This window comes from Vipera berus (assembly GCF_964194415.1).
Source record: "Vipera berus genome assembly, chromosome: 1".
NCBI classification, from domain to species: Eukaryota; Metazoa; Chordata; class Lepidosauria; order Squamata; family Viperidae; genus Vipera; species Vipera berus.
Genome location: NC_138202.1, coordinates 18,362,009 through 18,380,226, shown reverse-complemented (window position 1 = coordinate 18,380,226; position 18,218 = coordinate 18,362,009). Strand labels below are relative to the sequence as shown.

Genomic DNA, 18,218 nt, shown 5'->3' with positions numbered 1-18,218 from the left:
CTTCCGGCGGAGCAGTTTGCTTGTGACACAAGCGCCCGAGAAGGCGGGCGGAAGCGAGGCGCCGCGGTTGTGATGGCGCCGGAGAAGCCTTTGCGCCTGTGAGGAAAAAAAAGGGCGAGAAGGGAAGAGGGCTGGTCAGGAAGTCCCTGTACTTTATTAAAATGGGGGAGGGTCTCGGCAGGATTAAAAATCAAGGTCCTGGTCTTAATGGGAATGCAAAAAAGGCCGCAAAGGACTGAGCTTTACTTCCTTTCTCCAGAATCCACTGGTCGTTTGGAAGGTGGCAGTTTTAATAGCAGCGTTTCTGATTTGAGGATCAAAAGAGCCCAGGTTTGGTCTCCATTTGGTGCTCGAAAATTGACTTAAAAATCTTGGCAGCTGCTGCAAAAAAACAAGCCAGCTGGGAGGCGAATGATGTGATTCTGGAGCATAGTAGCCACACCTGGCCTATCTCTTCATTTGAAGATATTACAAGATGGAGGAGCTCACGCTTTTCTTGGGCTCTGGCTACCTTGGGAATGGAGATATTTCCTGAGTTGCCTGGCTCACATCAGCGCATTCTTCAAAACAGCCACTCAACAACCCTTTGATCAGTAGTTTTGTAGATTATTTTATAACACCCCCCCCCCAGGCTTCCCTGCCATAGTTAGTTGATTCAGGGACTCTTTCTCTGCTTGAGACTTGCTTGTTTCTTTCCTTAGGTTGGCCTGTGGAGATGTAGAAGGAAAATTGGGAGCTTTATATTCCAGAGTTCAAGCTGTTCAGAAGAAAAGTGGAGCATTTGATGTAAGTTTGCCTCCGTAGGATAATATCCTCAAGCACAGAAGCTTCAGAATGCAAAATGCCTCTATCTTATATAACCCCCAATCTGCCTCAGTACCTGCCAAATGAAGAATCAATTCATTTTTTATGTCAGCACTGGATTCTCTTCTTTTTCCAATCACCACTTCGTTTATTCCTCCTTCTAAAAAATCTGAGACGCTTCATAGAGAAGGTGGAACCTGGCAGACCAGCAGTGGCAATTCCACTAATGGAATGATATGATGGGATACAGTTCCAAAACTGGCATTTCATGTAGCTGATCAAAACCCCTTGCTACAATATGTCATGATAATGATAGTTTTTTGATACTGCACAGGACTATTTGTATCACTTCAATAGATTAAATTATTTTTAGTAGCCCAGGTTCTCTAGGCAAATTACAGTTGATTTAAAGCAGGGGTGTCAAACTCAATTTCATTGAGGGTCGCATCAGCATTGCGGTTGCCCTCAAGGGGCCGGGTGGGTATGGCCAGGGTGGGCGTGGCCTACTGGGTGGGTGTGGCCAGCTCTACATCGTTCGCATCAAGGGTGCCTATGGGGGCCTGGGCAGGAGTGGGACAGATCTGAGGGTCTCTGGCAGAAGGAGGGTCTCTGGGCCAGGGCCAAGGCAGTGGGAGCCGTTCCCTCACTGTTTCCAGGATGGCTTCGCGGGCCGCATGAAACCACTTCGCGGGCCGGATCTGGCCCCCGGGCCTTGTGTTTGACATGTCTGATTTAAAGCATTATGATAAAACAATGAAAATAGTGCACCACTTTAAAAGATACCAGCAGAATGAATTATGGAGAAAATACACAAATAAAAGTATATTAAAGCTACCCTTGTTGAATTCATCATCTTTGTTTCTGCTTTCAAAGAATATTTCACTATGTCGTCTCAAGATTGTGTTTATTTTTATACTTTTACACTATTTTAACCCAAACATTTGTCAGCATTTTGTCCATATTTCAAGTTATTTCCTTAGCTGAACACTTGATCTTAAAATTAGCTTTTTATGACTGAAATTGCTAAGAAGTGAAATTTTTATATCTTACCTGAAAGGGAGAATATTTAAATAAGTAAATGTGCACCTTAGCTCTTTTCTTTTTTAAAATTCAACCACATAGTACTGATAAACAACTATTATATTCAAACGGCCTTGCTGAAATAACTAGGAAGGCCATTGTGGTATCCCAGATTGAGCAGTCAAATGTATAAATCAGGGAGCCCTTTAAAGATGAAATGTTTTCACCTTGATGCATCTCTTTGGTTTATTCCAATCAGTGTTATAAAATTGTATGAAATGTTTTTACAGTTTCTTTTGTGTGTGGGAAACTTCTTTGGCTCTGCTCAAGATTCAGAATGGAAAGATTACCAAACAGGAGCAAAAAAAGGTAAGGAAAATGACTGTCCAATAGGATCTGTGGCCTTTGCAACTGACAGTTGGTCATGTAGTAGAATCTTTTGCACAAATCTGTCACTGCAGCTTAGACCTCATTTTTACTTACATAATCAGCCTATGTCTGGACTGTATCACTTGAGGAAATTGGCTTGCTGACTCTTCTATAACAAGTGAAAATTCTTTATCATAGAAAGTTTGACAAGGAGAGATACATTTGTATACCAAAATCAATTCAGATAAATTTTCTTAACATTTCTATAAGGTACTTTATCCTACGTTTTTGAACCAAAATATTTCTCTTCTATTCCCTACTCCCACTGATAGATACTTTGATCACAAATTAAATGTGCATACTGCTGGTTTTCTTATCAAAATAAACATCTTATTACTTTAATATGTATTGCATAACATTCTACATCAGGAGTGTCAAACTGCTGGCCCATGGGCCGGACGCGTTATCCGGAAGCCGCACTCACCCCATTGCTGGCAAAGGCAAAACAGTCCCGATACGTCTCGCGACGTCACGAGTTTGACATGTCTGTTCTACATGTTTACCTACAATTTTGTTATTAAGCTACTTACTCAGAAGCTCACAGAGTATATACAATCTCAAAAGTAGAAATGTTTCAATTTGATTCAGGCCAAATTATGACTATATCAGATACACAGAGAAATAGAACAGCATATTGCTGCACCCACTGGAAATGAAACATCAGTTGTCTTCTGTGCCCCAGGAAAAATAGAGAAAAACCATTTAAAATAGAAGCCTTATATGTTTGTAGTGAACAGAATTATATAGTAGTTATATATTTGTGTTGTGTTGCTGTTCAAAAATACAGAGAGGATGCTTTTAAATAGCAGATAATGGGAAATCCTCACTATCATTTGCATGAAGCACAAAAATTCTTCTTCATTGCTCTACAGCGTATACTGGAATGGCAAGGAATTTCTTAAATAAAAAATAATGTCATGTAAAATAAAACTTTGACTTAAAACATTTTGCTCATACTAAATATAATACATTTCTGTTGTTATTTTTTTCTTTAATTGTACTTTTGGGGGAAATTCTTTTTTAGCTCCTATACAGACATATGTGTTGGGTGCCAATAATGATGAAACCGTGCATTATTTTCCTGATATCAGCGGATGTGAACTAGCTGAGAACATCACTTATCTAGGTAACCTGAAAGGGTTTTTTTTAATGACTTAAGTTTGGGGGTATAAATGTGAAACCACTGAAGTTGGAATTTCTGCCTTCTCCAGTATTCTCATATAAGCTTCTTGTGGTAACGTGATAAGACATTTGCTAGGCATAGTTGAGCACTGGCTCATATGATTCCCAATGTTAAAGGTCTTCTTAAGTCCCTAGGACAGGGGTGTCAAACTTGCCACGTGATGTATCACGACTTTTTTTCCATTGCTGGCAATGGGGTGGACACGGTTTCGCCATGATGCATCTGGCCCACGGTCCGACAGTTTGACAGCCCTGCCTTAGGAGGTAAGAAAATGCCGATTGTTCCTTGGCTAACTTCCTCTTTGCTTAAATAATGTCCTTTTTTAAACATGAGAATGTGAATTTTCTGAGATGTACACAATTATTTCCTCATTTCCCCCAAACAGCGTGAGACATCTATTCATTGTAGTTTTGTCTAGCTTTTATTTGCCGTTTGGAAAACTGCTAGCATCTGTTCATGCCTTGGAAATTGCAAGGAACAAAAGACATTTTGTTTTATTTATTTATTCATATTTTTACACTGGTCAGTGAAAAACAAAATATGCAAATTAATTTGTTAATACTAAAAAAATTAAAATTATAAAAGGCACAAATAGAATAACAAGATTAGGCAGAGGGGAGCTGTTAATTATGTAGGAGCCACCTAAACATTTTGCCAGTCCCCTAGTGTCCCCAAGCCTGCTGACACAGCCAGGTCTTGAGGGATCTCCAGAAAGCTAAAAGGAATGAGGCCAGCCTTACTTCAGGGTAAGAGATGTTCCATAAAGTGGGAGCCACAGCGAATAAAGACCCACCAAATGAAACACCCTAACCCTAGTCAATGGGGCCCACAACCGGCCTTATCAGATGTAATCTGAGAGAGGTATGCTTCTAGTGTTTCAGTCCCATGCCATGTAGGATTTTAAAGATTGTAACCACTGCCTTTAATTCAGTGTGGAAAATGCAGCTCACAGAATTGAGGTGTAACATTTTTGTGTGCTTCCTTGACTGGCTCCCCTTTCTTGAGCTCAGGATGGAGATGGACGTAAGGCTTAGGTTCATCTAATCTTGCAATTCCAATTCATTGTTAAGAAGAAAAAATGTGACATTTCTTCAATCTTTTCTCCATTTGACTTTTTTAAGTATGACAGACTGCCACTGAATTTACATGTTATGCTAGTCCAGAGCACAAGACAGTTAGTTGAAAGATGTGTGAATCTAGCCACTGAGACATTCACATGCGTCTTCTGTAAAGACTGGGCAAGGGGCAGTTCATATCTTTCAGCACAAAACAGAGATGTTCCTCTATCAATTAAAATACATAGTTTGGAACCGTGTATTCTTTGCATTTGAGTGTGCAATATGTAAGATCTGGAGCCATTTTTGAAGCATGTTTCCTACAAATTCTCTGGCCTGAATTATATTCCATTATATGCATAGGGCGCAAAGGTGTCTTCAGCGGAGCTTCAGGACTTCAGATTGCTTATCTCAGTGGAGCTGAATCCACAGAAGATCCAGCTCCTGCACATTGTTTTCGTGCTAAGGATGTGATTGATCTCAAGACTTCCTTGCAATCCACCTCAGAATTCAAAGGTGTAGACATCTTGCTCACCTCTTGTTGGCCCAAAGGGGTAGAGACCTTTGGCAACAGCCCAGTAAGTAGTATATTGAAAATGAAAAGGAATTGTATGATAGGATTTAGGTCTTCCATAAAGACTCATCCTCTGCAGCTGGAATGTACCAGATTGGCAGTGAAAGTAACTCTGATCTTTAGCATAAACCCAGTAGAAAAAGCTGACTCTAAACTAAAGAATGAAACAATAAAATGTATTAATAATAACCCATGGTAAAATGTAAGAATACTAAATGCAAATCAGGACAAGAATATAGGAAAACTATTGCTGTTCTCACAGGAACTTTTAAAGAAATGTTTTCCTTTTTGAAAAGTCCAGTACCCACTCTGATGTTGTTTATTTAGAAGAGCTGGGAAGACCTGGCTCTTCAGGGTTTGGCAAGGAAGAGTGAGATCACTCAGTATATTGTGCTTGCATTCTTCTTACTTTTAGATTTTTATTCCACCTATCTACTTCTTTCTCCCCCACTCCCTGTATGCGTGTGTAAAAATAAAAAGGCAGCCAGCATTCCAAATTCTCTTGCCTCCTCTTTTCCTCACAACAACCCTGTGAACTGGGTTGAATTAAGAGAAAGTGACTGACTGAAAGGCACCCAACTGGCTTTCTTGCCTAAGTTTAAGTTTATTATATTTGTATACCGCCCTTCTCCCGAAGGACTCAGGGCGGTGAACAGGGCACATATAAAATACAAAGTACAAAAGTTAAAAGCGAATTAAATATAAGCCCGAGCTAAAACAATAAATAATAGTATTAAAAAACCGCAATAAAAACCCCAACACATCCCCCATCAGGCCAGGCCGGCTTCTTCAAATAAATAGGTCTTCAGATCGCGTCGGAAGGAGCGAAGGTCAGGCGCCGTCCGGAGCTCAACCGGCAACTGATTCCATAAGTCCGGGGCGCCCACAGAGAAGGCCCTCCCCCTGGGGGCCACCAGACGACATTCTCTGACCGGTGGCACACTGAGGAGGCCCTCTCTGTGGGAACGCACAGGGCGGAGGGAAGTTGACGCCGGCAGCAGGTGAATGTAGAACTCACAGTCTCCTGGTTTCTAGGCTAACACCTTAATCTCTACACCAAACTGGCTTTATCTTTTATGTGTTGTTGATCTGAATATAATTTCTTTGATTGTTGTGAGCCACCCAGAGTCAGGCAGGACACCAGTTTAATAAATTGTTTTTTGATTTAGACCAAGCATCATTGATATATTGTCTATATATAAATCCACTGTAAATAAAAGGTAAATATTTGTGTGTGGGTTTGTTTTTTTACAGGGAGATGTGAACTCTAAGAAATGTGGTTCAGGGTTAGTATCTTTACTAGCTGCAAGTTTAAAGCCCAGATACCATTTTGCTGGTCTTCAGAAAATCAATTATGAAAGGCTTCCTTATAGGTATGTGAATCCTTGAGTAATAACTGCTGTACCCATTAAACCCATTTTTAAAACTGCAGCCAAGTTATCTCAGTACAATGTTAATGAAGTTATTTGCATAAATAGAGCATGAAAAAAGATAAGCTAGGTCAGGGGTGTCAAACTGCCGACCCGCAGGCCAGACACGTCATCCAGAAGCTGCACCCAATCCATTGCCAGCAATGGCAAAACCATCCCGATACATTGCATGATGTTACGTGACGTCGCGGGTTTGACATGTCTGAGATAGATCAAATCAAATCCCATCATATATTCTGTTCCCACAGTGACTAACTGCAAGTAGCCCCGACTTACAACTGCAATTGCAACCAGGATTTCCCTTGGTAAGCAAGGCAGTTGTTAAGTGAGTTGCACCTGGTTTTGTGACTGTGTTTGCCATGATTTTGAAGTGAATTACTTGCAAGTGAATTGTTATGTGAATCATGCAGTCAATAAATGAATCTGGCTTTCTTCTCCCCCCCCCCCCCTCTTTTCCACCACGTTGGCTTTGCTCATCGTTATCTAGCTGGCAAGTTCACAAATGGTTATCACATGACCCCAAGTTAATACAACTGTCATAAATACATGCCAATTCCAAGTGCCTGAATTTAGATCACGTAGCTGTGGGAATGCTACAACAGTGCAAGGACGTGGCATACATATTTCACATGGTTGCTAAATGAACGCTTGTAAGTCAAGAAGTGCTGTAATTACTTATAGAAAACCCATAAGCAAGACCAGAACATGCCAAACCTTTGTCATAACCCAGGAATCTGCCATGTGAAAACATGCCTCTGATATTGGAGATAATATATAGTTATAAATAGTAACTTTTTATAGTTTTGCCCTCCATTCTTCTCATAAACAACTTTTTATGGAATTGGTTAAACTACATGGACAATTTTAACATGTTCATGTTGCACATGAACATGTTATATAGACAAGCTTCTAGAATCAAACAGAATTTTTGTGGAAAAGTTGTGGCATCTCTTTTCTTCGAGGCAACTGAATATCTTCCAGATCAGGCGATGTTTTCTAAAATCTGTAAAATTCTTTCTACAGGAACCATGCTGTTCTTCAAGAAACCGCACAACATGTCAGCAGATTCATCGCTCTGGCCAATGTTGGCAACACTGACAAGAGAAAGGTGAACAAAGACTTTTTTTGCCTTTTCATACATGAACTGAACAGAGGAGTAATCAAGTTGTATACAAGCTGATAAATTTCTTGACCTAAACAGCACGGCTTAATTTTGGTCAAGAAATTTGACTACAATAATACTTCCGTTAAAGCAAGCCCATAAGTTGCTTTACATTTGATGTTTTGCATTGAAGGATGAGATAATTCTTTGTTAATTTCTTTTTTTTAAACTGCTTTATTGGCTTTCATATATTTTGTCTCACAGATCACAAAGCCCACAGGTTTATGCAGGAGTATCCAATAGATAAGGGCTTCTGAGCATATTGGAAATATAGGCAATCTCACAAAAAATTATATGCTTGGCATGGCCATTAGGCACATTCCTACCAATCTCTCCCTTGGTATGGCCAGCCTTCCTTTAGGCCTCTCTTTCAGGTCCCTACAGTCTTTCCTAGTGTCCCTTATGAACTGTCAACTGCCTCTGCTGCTTTGCTACTTCACTCATTTTTGTGTGATGTGGTTTGTCAATTGCAATGGCTTGACTCATGAAATCTGGTAAGCCAAAACCAAATTGACTATATATGCCTCAAGGCAATGTGCAAATAAATACCGCTATTTCAGTTAGTACAATCTGCTGCATATGGGCTGGCCCTACCTTTTTGATGTCCGTGTATGTGTGTCTACATCTGCAACTTTGTTATAACTGCCATGTTGTGTATAACGCACAATTTTCCATTGGATGAGAAAATGCATACTTCGATCTTCTATTCTTAGAAAGTGGTTAACCATTAAACAGAACCCTGCAGTTTTTTTTGCTGTAGCTCTATTCCTGTCTTGTGATTCCTTTCAGTATCTCTATGCGTTCAGCATTCTTCCAATGAATTCAATGGATCCTGCAGAACTCATCAAACAGCCCCAAGATACCACTGAGAACCCATACCGAAAGACTGGGGATGGAGAAGGTTTTGCTTATCAGTTACCAGATACAAAGGTAGAAGGATTCAGCATTTATATTTTCCATTCTCTTAGGCCTGCTGAACTTGTAATACAGTTTTGGATGGTCTGGAATAGCTACACCCTGCCACTGCCTCTGATGAAGGGATTCCAGTTCTGGTATCATCCTCTTGGATCAGACATGTCAAACACAAGGCTGCGGGCCACATCCGGCCCACCATGTGGTTCCGTGTGGCCCAGGGACCTGCTCAGGAAATAGTGAAGGATCAGCCTGCAGTACTTCGACCCGGCCCAGGCCAACCAGGCACTGATCTACCACCTGGTGCCAGCCATCAAAGCCAGAACATGCTCAGCCTTAGATCCAGGGGACAGCCCTGGAACCAGCGACGGGCGCCCCCGCCCCACCCTCTGGGCACACAGGCCAGCAGAATTCAGTATCCCTGCTGGCTGTCTTAACCCGCAGGCTGATTTTATCCAGGACGCCGGCGCTGGTCATTTCCTGTGCACATACCCAGGGAGTGGGGCAGAGATAGCAAGGCAGCTCCTCATTGGTTCCAGGACAGCCCTTGAATGTAAGGTTGAGCACGTTCTGGCTTTGATGGACGCAACCAAGTTGTAGATCAGCGCCACCCCACTCCCACCAGCACCTCCATGGCCTGTTGGCTGGCCTAGCCTCATAGCCACAAGACTTCCTTTTCACCTGTGTGGGATAGCGACGGCCGGTGGCAGCATGGACACTGGCAGTGCTCGCAATCTCTCCCTGTCCCATCACCCCTTCCTGAGCACAAAAGAAGGAAAGAGATGAGAAGGAAGGGAGGGAGGGAAAAAAGGGAGGGAGGAACGGAGGAAGGAAAGAATGGATGGAAGGAAGAGAGGGAGGGAACAAAGGGAGGAAGGAAGGAAAGAGAGGCAACTTGTTTGGAGATGCCCCAATTCATGCAGTTCTGCTTCAGTCCTGGATCCATTGAGTTGGGCTCAAAGGAGAAAGCAATTTTGTGTTCTCTTTTGTCACAGACAGAACTTTATTAGCAATCTAAGTTAACATTGGTATTCTTGAATTGTGAACTCTTAGGAAAGTATCCTCTCCTTGTTTGTTGCAAACAGCCATTTCCGGTGGGGAAAACAGGACAAAGCAGAGTGGGGTAAAATATTTTCCTTTGCTATATTTCTAGTTTGAATTAGACCAAGGAAGGATCCCCAGAGGAGAGCCCTTTTAAGGATTATGTATTAATATAAAGGCAACTAACTAATCTCTGTTCCTAAAGGCTAAAGCTCTTGCACATAAAAAAACAGAGGAGCTCTGATCAACTATCACAGCCACCATTTTGACACTTTTGCCGTACTGTTGTCTGTACTATACTGTTGTCTAAATGCAAGCATGGGATAAACTCAGCCTGGTTTGTTCTCAGTCTTTTAAGTGGCCACAGACTACTAGCAAAAGTGGCATTGGATCACAAGGCAAGGAGGCATCAAGAAATGTTTCCCCTTTTGCATTTGAGCATCCAAGAAGGGACAGGAAAGGAGAAAGGGAAAGAGGAAAGACAAACAAAAAGAAGGAAAGAGGGGAAGGAAGAAGAAGGAAATGAGAATCAAGAGGGAAGGAAAAGGAAGGAAGGAAGGAAGGAAGGAAGGAAGGATTATAATGAGAGAAAGGAAGGGTCTGAGGGAAGTCCTGCCTTAGCACTTGGCCCCAAGCAGCCCTGCTGCCCTTTTGCCATCCCCTTGTCCCCTCCTCCTGACCGCCTGGTGGTCTCCCATCCTATCACAGAGGATGCTTTGGTTACAAAGCCGGGTCTCCTCGCAGGGAGAGGGAGTGGGCCTCCCTCTGACCCAGACATTTTGCCCTCCCGCACACACCCTGAGCAGCTTGGCCAAGGAGAGTGAGCCAATCAGCAGCAGCCTTGAGGTGGAGGTAAGCATAGCCGGGCACCTCCTTGGGAAAGGCTGGACTGGGCGCTTGCCCTCCACTGTCCAGGGCTCTGGGCAGCCTGCATCACTGGGGGTCCTCCCCATGGCTTGAGAGGGACAGCAAGGCTCCTCTGGTGGACAAGGGTACAGTGCTCACCTTCCTCGCCTGGAGACCACGGATCCCCCCCCAACCCCTGCCCAGGCCACCACAGGCACCCCCGGACACGAGTGACGTTGAGCTGGCCACGCCTACCCCGCCCCCCCAAGGTCAACTACAACCCTGATGCAGCCCTCAATGAAATGGAGTTTGACACCCCTGTCTTAGATAGAAGTGTACAACTTTCTTTAATGAGTCAGATCTCTTCTGCTGGACGTTGGTAGGACCGTGTAACATTTGGAGTAGATCTATGGCTGGATGCATCACCACAAACCAGACACGCATACCCATTTCCTTTCTTCTACACGGCACTGATTTTCCCTCCTTTTTTTTTTTGGTTAGTTAGTTGATCCTAGGCAATTTTCCAAATTTCCTTAAAAATTCTGGGTTTATAACATTCCTTAGAAATAAACGCTACGCTTATTCTTTTTATTTCACGCACATACATACGCTTCTTTTGTATTTGGGACTCCTCATGTTCCAGCTGCTTCTTAAAAAGAGCTTTAATCTCGATGCGTAACATGTCAAGCTAAAATACACATGAAAACATTTTTTTTCTGGATTTCTCCTTTGCTCTAACAGCCAATTTTGCTTTGCTTCCAAAGGAGGAGCCTGCTAGCCAATTTTTTTTCGATTTAAGCAACAAGCCTAAAGGAAAGAAACGACCTATGAAAGGAGAAGAAAGACAGCCACCTAAGCGGTCACCTTTCAAGCCCCGTGAGTACCAGACTCATTTCTCTCTTAAATATTGGAGCAAGAAAGAGGACAGGGCTACAAATTGGCCCAAACCAAGGTTGGCTACGTAGTTTTCATTTGTTTCATTTGTATTTATTTGAAAACTGTTCAGGGGGACCATCAGATTTAATACATTTGCACAAAACAACTGAGGTACTTGGAAAGGTCCAAAATGACTCACCTCAATGTATTGATAAAAGACTTTGATTCTTTTGATATTATTATTGATCCGAACAAACTGAGACAAACTCTTGGCTGTACATTGAGAGATACTATCTAGGAGAACAATTTAAGCATTTTCCTTAATGGTCATCTACTGCTCCCGTGACCAAGGATTGGGCATTGTATAAAAAAGCCCACCAAATGAATATATTACGGAACATACTGTGTTTCCCTGAAAATAAGCCCGGGTCTTATATTTATTTTTGGTCTAAAAAGACCCATTAGGGCTTCTTTTTGGAGGGTGTCTTATTTTTTTCACCACAAGGCCCAGCATGACCGGTGCCCCCGCCCCACTAGTCAACTCGGGTTTCCCTCGGTGGGGGAAGGAAAGCTTTGGAAACTGCCTTTTCATTTACATTCCTCATCAATATTGTACTCTGTCCCTTTATTTTTCAAAAAAAATGATTTATATTTACCACAATTAGCCTCCTTGATCACCAGTAGGAAGGTGCGGTGTGAATTCTGCGCATGAGCCGCGGAAATACAGACACTGGCACCCTCAAAGCTCTCGCCACTTCCTCACTCGGGGCGCATCACTGCTTTGCAGGTGCGTTCAACTTTGCAGCTCAGCTAAACTCTTCAGCTGCGGTGGGCTGCAGTTCCCATCAGCTTCAGGAAGGCTTGGCGATAGAAACCAGCTGAAGCAATCCAGCTCGCCCGGGGTCACGTTGGCCGTCCAAGGTCCCTTCCAACATTACTACTACTATTATTATTATCATTATTATCAATATTATCATTAACAAATAATAAACATGTTCTTGGAGGGATTCCCAAGCCTAGGAGTTCTGCTTTATTTGTCTCTGTCGGAACCTTGACACTGAGTTTCTCATATCTTATTTCCTCTGATTTTAAAGCATTGCCGACAGCTGCCTGCTGGTTTTGTCTTGCCAGCCCAGATGTTGAGAAGCATTTAGTGGTGACCATTGGCACTCACGTAAGTATCTATTTTCCAAAATCTATGCTTTAAGGATGAGAGGATTAAATTATACATAATAGAAGATATTCAAAATATACAGTAGATTTGGACTTTGTTGGAAATGTATAGAGAAGATCAGTGGCAGCTCTCTCGAATATTGTTCATTCATCAAACTGATGTGAAATATACTTGTTTTTCATTCAGAAAAATTATTCATAATACATGTTTCTTGTCACTATTAATCAGATGTTGACGCTCTCTCTTTTTCCGCAATTCTTTTATTATCGTTTGGCAATATCCTGCACAATCTTCATTGCATTTAGCAATAATCAGTTTTCTCTCTGCTTCTTTTGTCAACAAAGTGGCATAAAAACTTCTAATAATGACCTTTTAGTAATTAACTCTGACTGTAATTTTTGTTTCTTTGCGAGTGGAAAGATTTGGACAACATTTCAGAATGTCAATACTGTTCCTATCAGTTTAACATTAAGAGCACGAAGAGATTGGCTAGGCTAGGGAATGCTAATGATTCTCGTCGCTGTTTCTGGGGTTCTTTTCCTAGTGCTACCTTGCCCTTGCCAAAGGGGGCTTGTCACCTGATCATGTCCTTATTTTGCCCATTGGACACTATCAGTCAGTGGTCGAGCTTGCTTCAGAAGCCGTGGAAGAAGTTGATCAGTACAAGTCTGTGCTGAAAAAATTCTTCAAAGCCAAAGGAAAAAGGTGTGTGATTTATGAAAGGAATTATAGGAGTCAACATCTCCAGCTCCAGGTGAGGCATTTCTGTCTTTGCAGGATGTTTTTAACAACAATGCTTAGTGAAAGTTTCTGTATGTTTTGCATATGATTTGATGGTTTTAACAGCACTAAGAGCCATGGAATATCCTTTTCTTCAGTATAAACCTTATCTGTACGTTCTCTTCATAGACAGTGTTGTGCTTATACCACAGTGTTTTTCTAGTGATATATTGTGGTAGTTTCTATCTGGCTGACCAGAAACAGTCTCTGAACAGCATCTGGCTACCACAGAGAATATAAGTGAGGCAAGAAAACTGAGGATTCCAGAAGGAAAACAAGTCCTCAGTACTTCATCTCCCACAGCCAATTTTCACGTTCATAAGTTTAAGACTGTAAGAGAGGCATTTGCCTTTCATCATGATGATAATCTTTGCTGAGGGCCCTCTTTGGTCCCAATGATGGAGCTCCTAATTTGCCTTATATATTGCTTTTTTAAACTTCCTTTTTTCATTCCTAAGTGCTGTGAAAATATTCTTTTAGGTTGTTCCTGTACCCCAGACCTATTGTACTACTGAAGACATTAAGGAAGCCTTCATAAGTCAAGCAGAGGAACGTCACATTGAGCTATTAGAGATACCAGAACATTCAGCTCTCAAACAAGTAAGAGTTAAGCCATTGCTTTTGTTCATACCAGAATGTTGCTGCAAGGGATTCAGGGAATGCAGGAGTTGGATCTCAACCTAGCATGTTCTTTTATGTGCCCTTTCCTTTTATTTGTAAGCGGATGGCAGGATATTGAGTCAGCAACTTCAGTGTGTGTTTTTATTACGTTATATACTATTAGTGAGGGTTTCCTGCAGCAGGCTTCTGCAGTCTGAGCACTCTCTAGCAGCATGGTCCTCAATTCCAAATGTTCAGCCACAGCTAGCTATTGCCACTGGCAGGTAATTCTTGCAATTAAACTACCTACATTTAAAAGAAAACCAAATTAAAAATATCCCTTTCACAACACCTCTTGCCACATGTTCTTCTGTAACTTAACGATCCTTTTTCTCTGACAAAGAGCATCTGTGCCAGTATATCTAAATGTATCCAGAATAACCAATGCAAAATTACCAGCATCACTTTTTAAAAACATACATAAACTTCAGTTCCTGCATGTATTTGTTGTAACTTGACAAAAGTTGCCCGTTTAAAAACACCTATGAGTTTGCAAAAAAGAATTACAGCCTTAATCCAGTTTTGTCGCATCCTGAATGATGGGAATGAAAAATTGCTTACTGTGCAAAAATCCAGCTGTACCACAATTTTGGCACTTGCTTTCCTTTTCCTGGTAGCCTAGTAAACATGCTTCATAGATCGTGTATTTTTTTAATCATCCACACAGACTCTTCTTTGGAAGGGAATGGTCAAAATATTGCTACATGGAAATGCTTCTTGTCTTTCAGATAATTCAGCCAGGGACACCGTATTTTTATGTTGAACTTGATAACGGAGAGAAACTCTTCCATCGTATTGGCAAAAACTTTCCCTTGCAGTTTGGAAGGTTAGTTTATTCTACTTAACCTTATTTAATCTCTCTTTTTAATTTTAAAAAATGTGTGATTTAAATAGCTACCCAAGTCACTGATTGACTCTGGGCAGCTTACATTTGGATAGAAACATAAAAAACATAGGAAATAAAAGCAAAGCACAATAAACATCCAGAAGCAGAAAAAAGAATAACAAAAAGATTACAGAATAACCAAGACCAACTATTTCATAGACCAGAGGTCCCCGACCTTTTGGGCACCGGGGACCGGTTCTGTGGAGAAAGGTTTTTCCATGGACTGGAGAGTGCGTGGATTTGTGTGCTGCCTGCATCCCATGGTTGGGGCTTCGCTTGTTTGTGCAGACCGGTTGCTGGCATGCCACGGTCCAGTACCAGTCCATGGACTGGGGGTTGGGGACCCCTGTCATAATAATTTAATTTAATAATTTGATTTCTATACCACCCTTCTCCCGAAGGACCATTCAGAAGCCAATGGTTCTGGACTTTGCCCATCAAATGGAATGAAAGAGTGTTGTAGAGACAAGCTGTAGCTTTATAGTTGCTAACCCCTATCTTTGTTCTCAGTTGGGGTTACATCACCATTTTTTCCCTTTGGCGTCTCTTCCTCCTTGTTAGGTTTCATTTACCCCTCCTCATGATCCTCAAGTGGAGACATAGATATCCAGAAAATCAAGTAGCTTTTGGAATACATGGCCAAGCAGTCTTCCGTATTGGGAACTTGGAACACTATGACAGAGTAACGCTAGTTTGTATTCTGCCGTTTTCCATAGGGAGGTGCTGGCCAGTGAGGCCATCCTTGGCATGCCTGAGCGGGCAGACTGGAGAAGCTGCCAGACAGGACGGGACGAAGAAACTGCTGCAGCCCAAGACTTCCGTCAAGCCTTTGAGCCCTTTGATTTTGCTCAGTCGGATTGAGTATCTGAATGGAAGTGGGAAAGCTCTCTTGGAGAACAGCTTTCCTTTGAAGCTTCCTGTCCAGCCAGAGGAATTTTGCACGGGTTGGAGTTCACCTTTCCTGCTGGCTAGGCCTTTTATATGACGGGAACCAGTGCTTCCGCTGAAGATTATTTATGAAGTCTTTATTATTATTTATGAAGTCTTGCTGGTCTACAATTCGGGTCTCATTTTGTCTGCACTTACTGACCTGTGGCTTCCAGAAGGCCTTCAGAAGAAGGACATGCAAAAGATTTTCTTTTGCAGCTGACCTCTCTATTCCAGCCAGTGAGTTTAGGAGCTATGAATCCTCCTAGTTTGGGGAGGTAGTTTAAATCCTCTGATGTTGGAGGTAGATTTGCAGTGTGCATCACACAGTACCCCAAGTTCTTGTGCTCTGGCAGTAAATCACTACTATCCAGGTGATGCACAAAAACAGAAGAACACAATCTTTGAAGGCAGTGGAAGCCTCGGCACTCTCCTGTACAAATGGAGGAGGGGTTGAGAAGGCTAATGCTGGTTGCAAACTGATCGTGCAAAGGGGGAAAAAACATGCACAGGCAAGGAACATTTTGTGTTTTACGAAAATAAGGGAAGTCAGATGTGCAGTGCAGATAAGTAATCACTGCTGACTCAAGTTTTCTGTTCATTTCCAAATTTAACTGGGAGACAGAGGGATTGTGAATCGTAAGGTCAAGCAAACTCCTGGCTTCATGAACAGCCTTGGAGAATGGTTAAAATATTTTAATGGTTTGGTCAAATGAATATTTTAATGAGAATGTGATTTTTTTTTATATGTGAAAATTAGATAAAATATTTTCTTGTCATCAGCTGCTGGTTAGCTTTATCAGCCGGGAATACAGTCATCTATATGAGCTCAGTTAAACTTTTCAACAAATCTGTTACTTTTGAGGAAGTGATCGTGATTTATGGGGAAATTATAAGATCTCATATATTACAGTAATAGAGTCATATGGGGTCCGTTTCTTATGGTTTACTTAGAACTTCTCAAATATGACAAAGCAGCCTTTTACTTCTTTCAATAATTTCCTTGGACACCTTATTCAGCCTAGGAATCCAAATTAAAATTTCTCCAATAAATGGCAATGTGGTCTTGTAGCATCAAGTGAAGGAACGCTTCTAATTAATTGGTTTCACTGTTGAACTGTTCCTAATGTTAAAGCATTCAGCCAAAATGAGCTTATAGGCATTGGGGGTGATATGCTCATATTCCAATTAAGACAGAAGTTAAAATGATCTACTCCGTTTTAATATATGGCTACAAGAGGTAGACTTTGCACAAAAGTAAAAGTTTTGAACTATTGTGCTGGAAGCATATAGGTAGTCCTCAACTTATAACAGTTCATTCAGTGATCATTCAAAGTTACAATGGCACTAAAAAATGTCACATATGACCATTTTTCACACCATTGCAGCATCCCCATAGTCACATGATCCAAATTTAGATAGGTGGCGACTGACATACGATGGTTGCATGTCTAAGTGCAACCTGACAAAGTGAGTTGAGAATGCAGATTCACTTAACAAACATGTTACTAACTTTAACAACTGCAGTGATTCACTTAATAACTCTGACAAAGTCATAAAATGGGGCAAAAGTCACCTGTCTCAGTAACAGAAATTTTGGACTCAATTGTAATAAGTTGAGGACTGTCTGTATTCATATTCCTTAGACAGCCAAGCATCCCAGTCATTCATTACTATAGAAAAACAAGCCTGAATGTCCATTGGAAACAAGGAGGCTGAAACAAAACCTGTTGTACTTTGAACACATCCATACTGATGCCTTTGGGCAAAGTAGATGGAAGGAGAATGAGGGATGAGAGCATTAGGTGACCAGATGGAGTACAGAACAGGAAGTTTCAGGATTGCGCTTTTAATAATTGCATAATGCAACAAGAAACGGCAGTTTGGAGAACTTCTATCCATAGAGTCACCCAGGGTCAGCTATAACTCAGTGGAGTATAATATACAACATCCTTCCAGGAACTTGAATGTTACAATATCTCTCCTTCCTTCCTTGCCTTTTCCTAAGACTATTTAATTCTATCAATCTGTTTTGAGTCCCCAGTCATCCTAGCTGCCTTTCTTTGTATCTTTTCCAATTTATTGGAATCCTTACAGTGTGGTGCCTAGACCTGGACACAGTGCTAAAGATGGGGATCTGATAAGTGTAGAATAAAATAGTATTACTTTCTGTTCTTTATTTTCAGCAGGAAAAAAATAGCTGTACAGTTTGTTGTAACAATAGTCAAATGTGGCATTGTTATAAAAGCCTAATATCTAACCTCATGTGTATACCTGCAGCACACATGATCTAATAGGGAGTGAACAGATTCCACAAACCAGGAAATTGTCTGCTCATTGTTAATGTTGTCATACCAAAAGAATAAAGTCTGTACATGTTGCATCTTTTCAATATTCAAAGGAATTATTATATTCCATTCAATCCCTCCTAGATTAGGTTTGTGGACAAGTGTTTATTC

At 41.4% G+C, this 18,218-nt stretch overlaps 1 protein-coding gene across 2 annotated transcripts; it reads left to right on the top strand.

Moving 5' to 3' along the window:
- Positions 1-37: 37 nt before the first annotated feature.
- Positions 38-18,153, top strand: CWF19L1 (CWF19 like cell cycle control factor 1). Of its 2 annotated transcripts, XM_081332279.1 has the most exons (14): positions 38-98; positions 702-786; positions 2,115-2,193; positions 3,278-3,379; positions 4,855-5,069; positions 6,320-6,438; positions 7,519-7,603; positions 8,447-8,587; positions 11,221-11,332; positions 12,427-12,506; positions 13,051-13,260; positions 13,767-13,886; positions 14,675-14,772; positions 15,549-18,153. In XM_081332279.1, exons 1-14 carry the CDS (start codon positions 73-75, stop codon positions 15,691-15,693), a joined length of 1,617 nt encoding a protein of 538 aa, XP_081188405.1. In that variant the 5' UTR covers positions 38-72; the 3' UTR covers positions 15,694-18,153. The 2 variants fall into 2 exon arrangements, with proteins under 2 accessions (XP_081188405.1, XP_081188406.1); XM_081332280.1 differs by lacking the exon at positions 3,278-3,379.
- The last annotated feature ends 65 nt before the right edge of the window (positions 18,154-18,218 follow it).

What these genes read in the sequence shown, in the direction of transcription:
- CWF19L1 (XM_081332279.1), top strand. Translation starts at nt 73, where the DNA reads ATGGCGCCGGAGAAGCCTTTGCGCCT. An exon ending in CCAAACAGGAGCAAAAAAAG is followed by an intron (nt 2,194 to 3,277) that starts GTAAGGAAAATG and finishes ATTCTTTTTTAG; the next exon opens with CTCCTATACAGACATATGTG. An exon ending in ATCAGTTACCAGATACAAAG is followed by an intron (nt 8,588 to 11,220) that starts GTAGAAGGATTC and finishes TTGCTTCCAAAG; the next exon opens with GAGGAGCCTGCTAGCCAATT.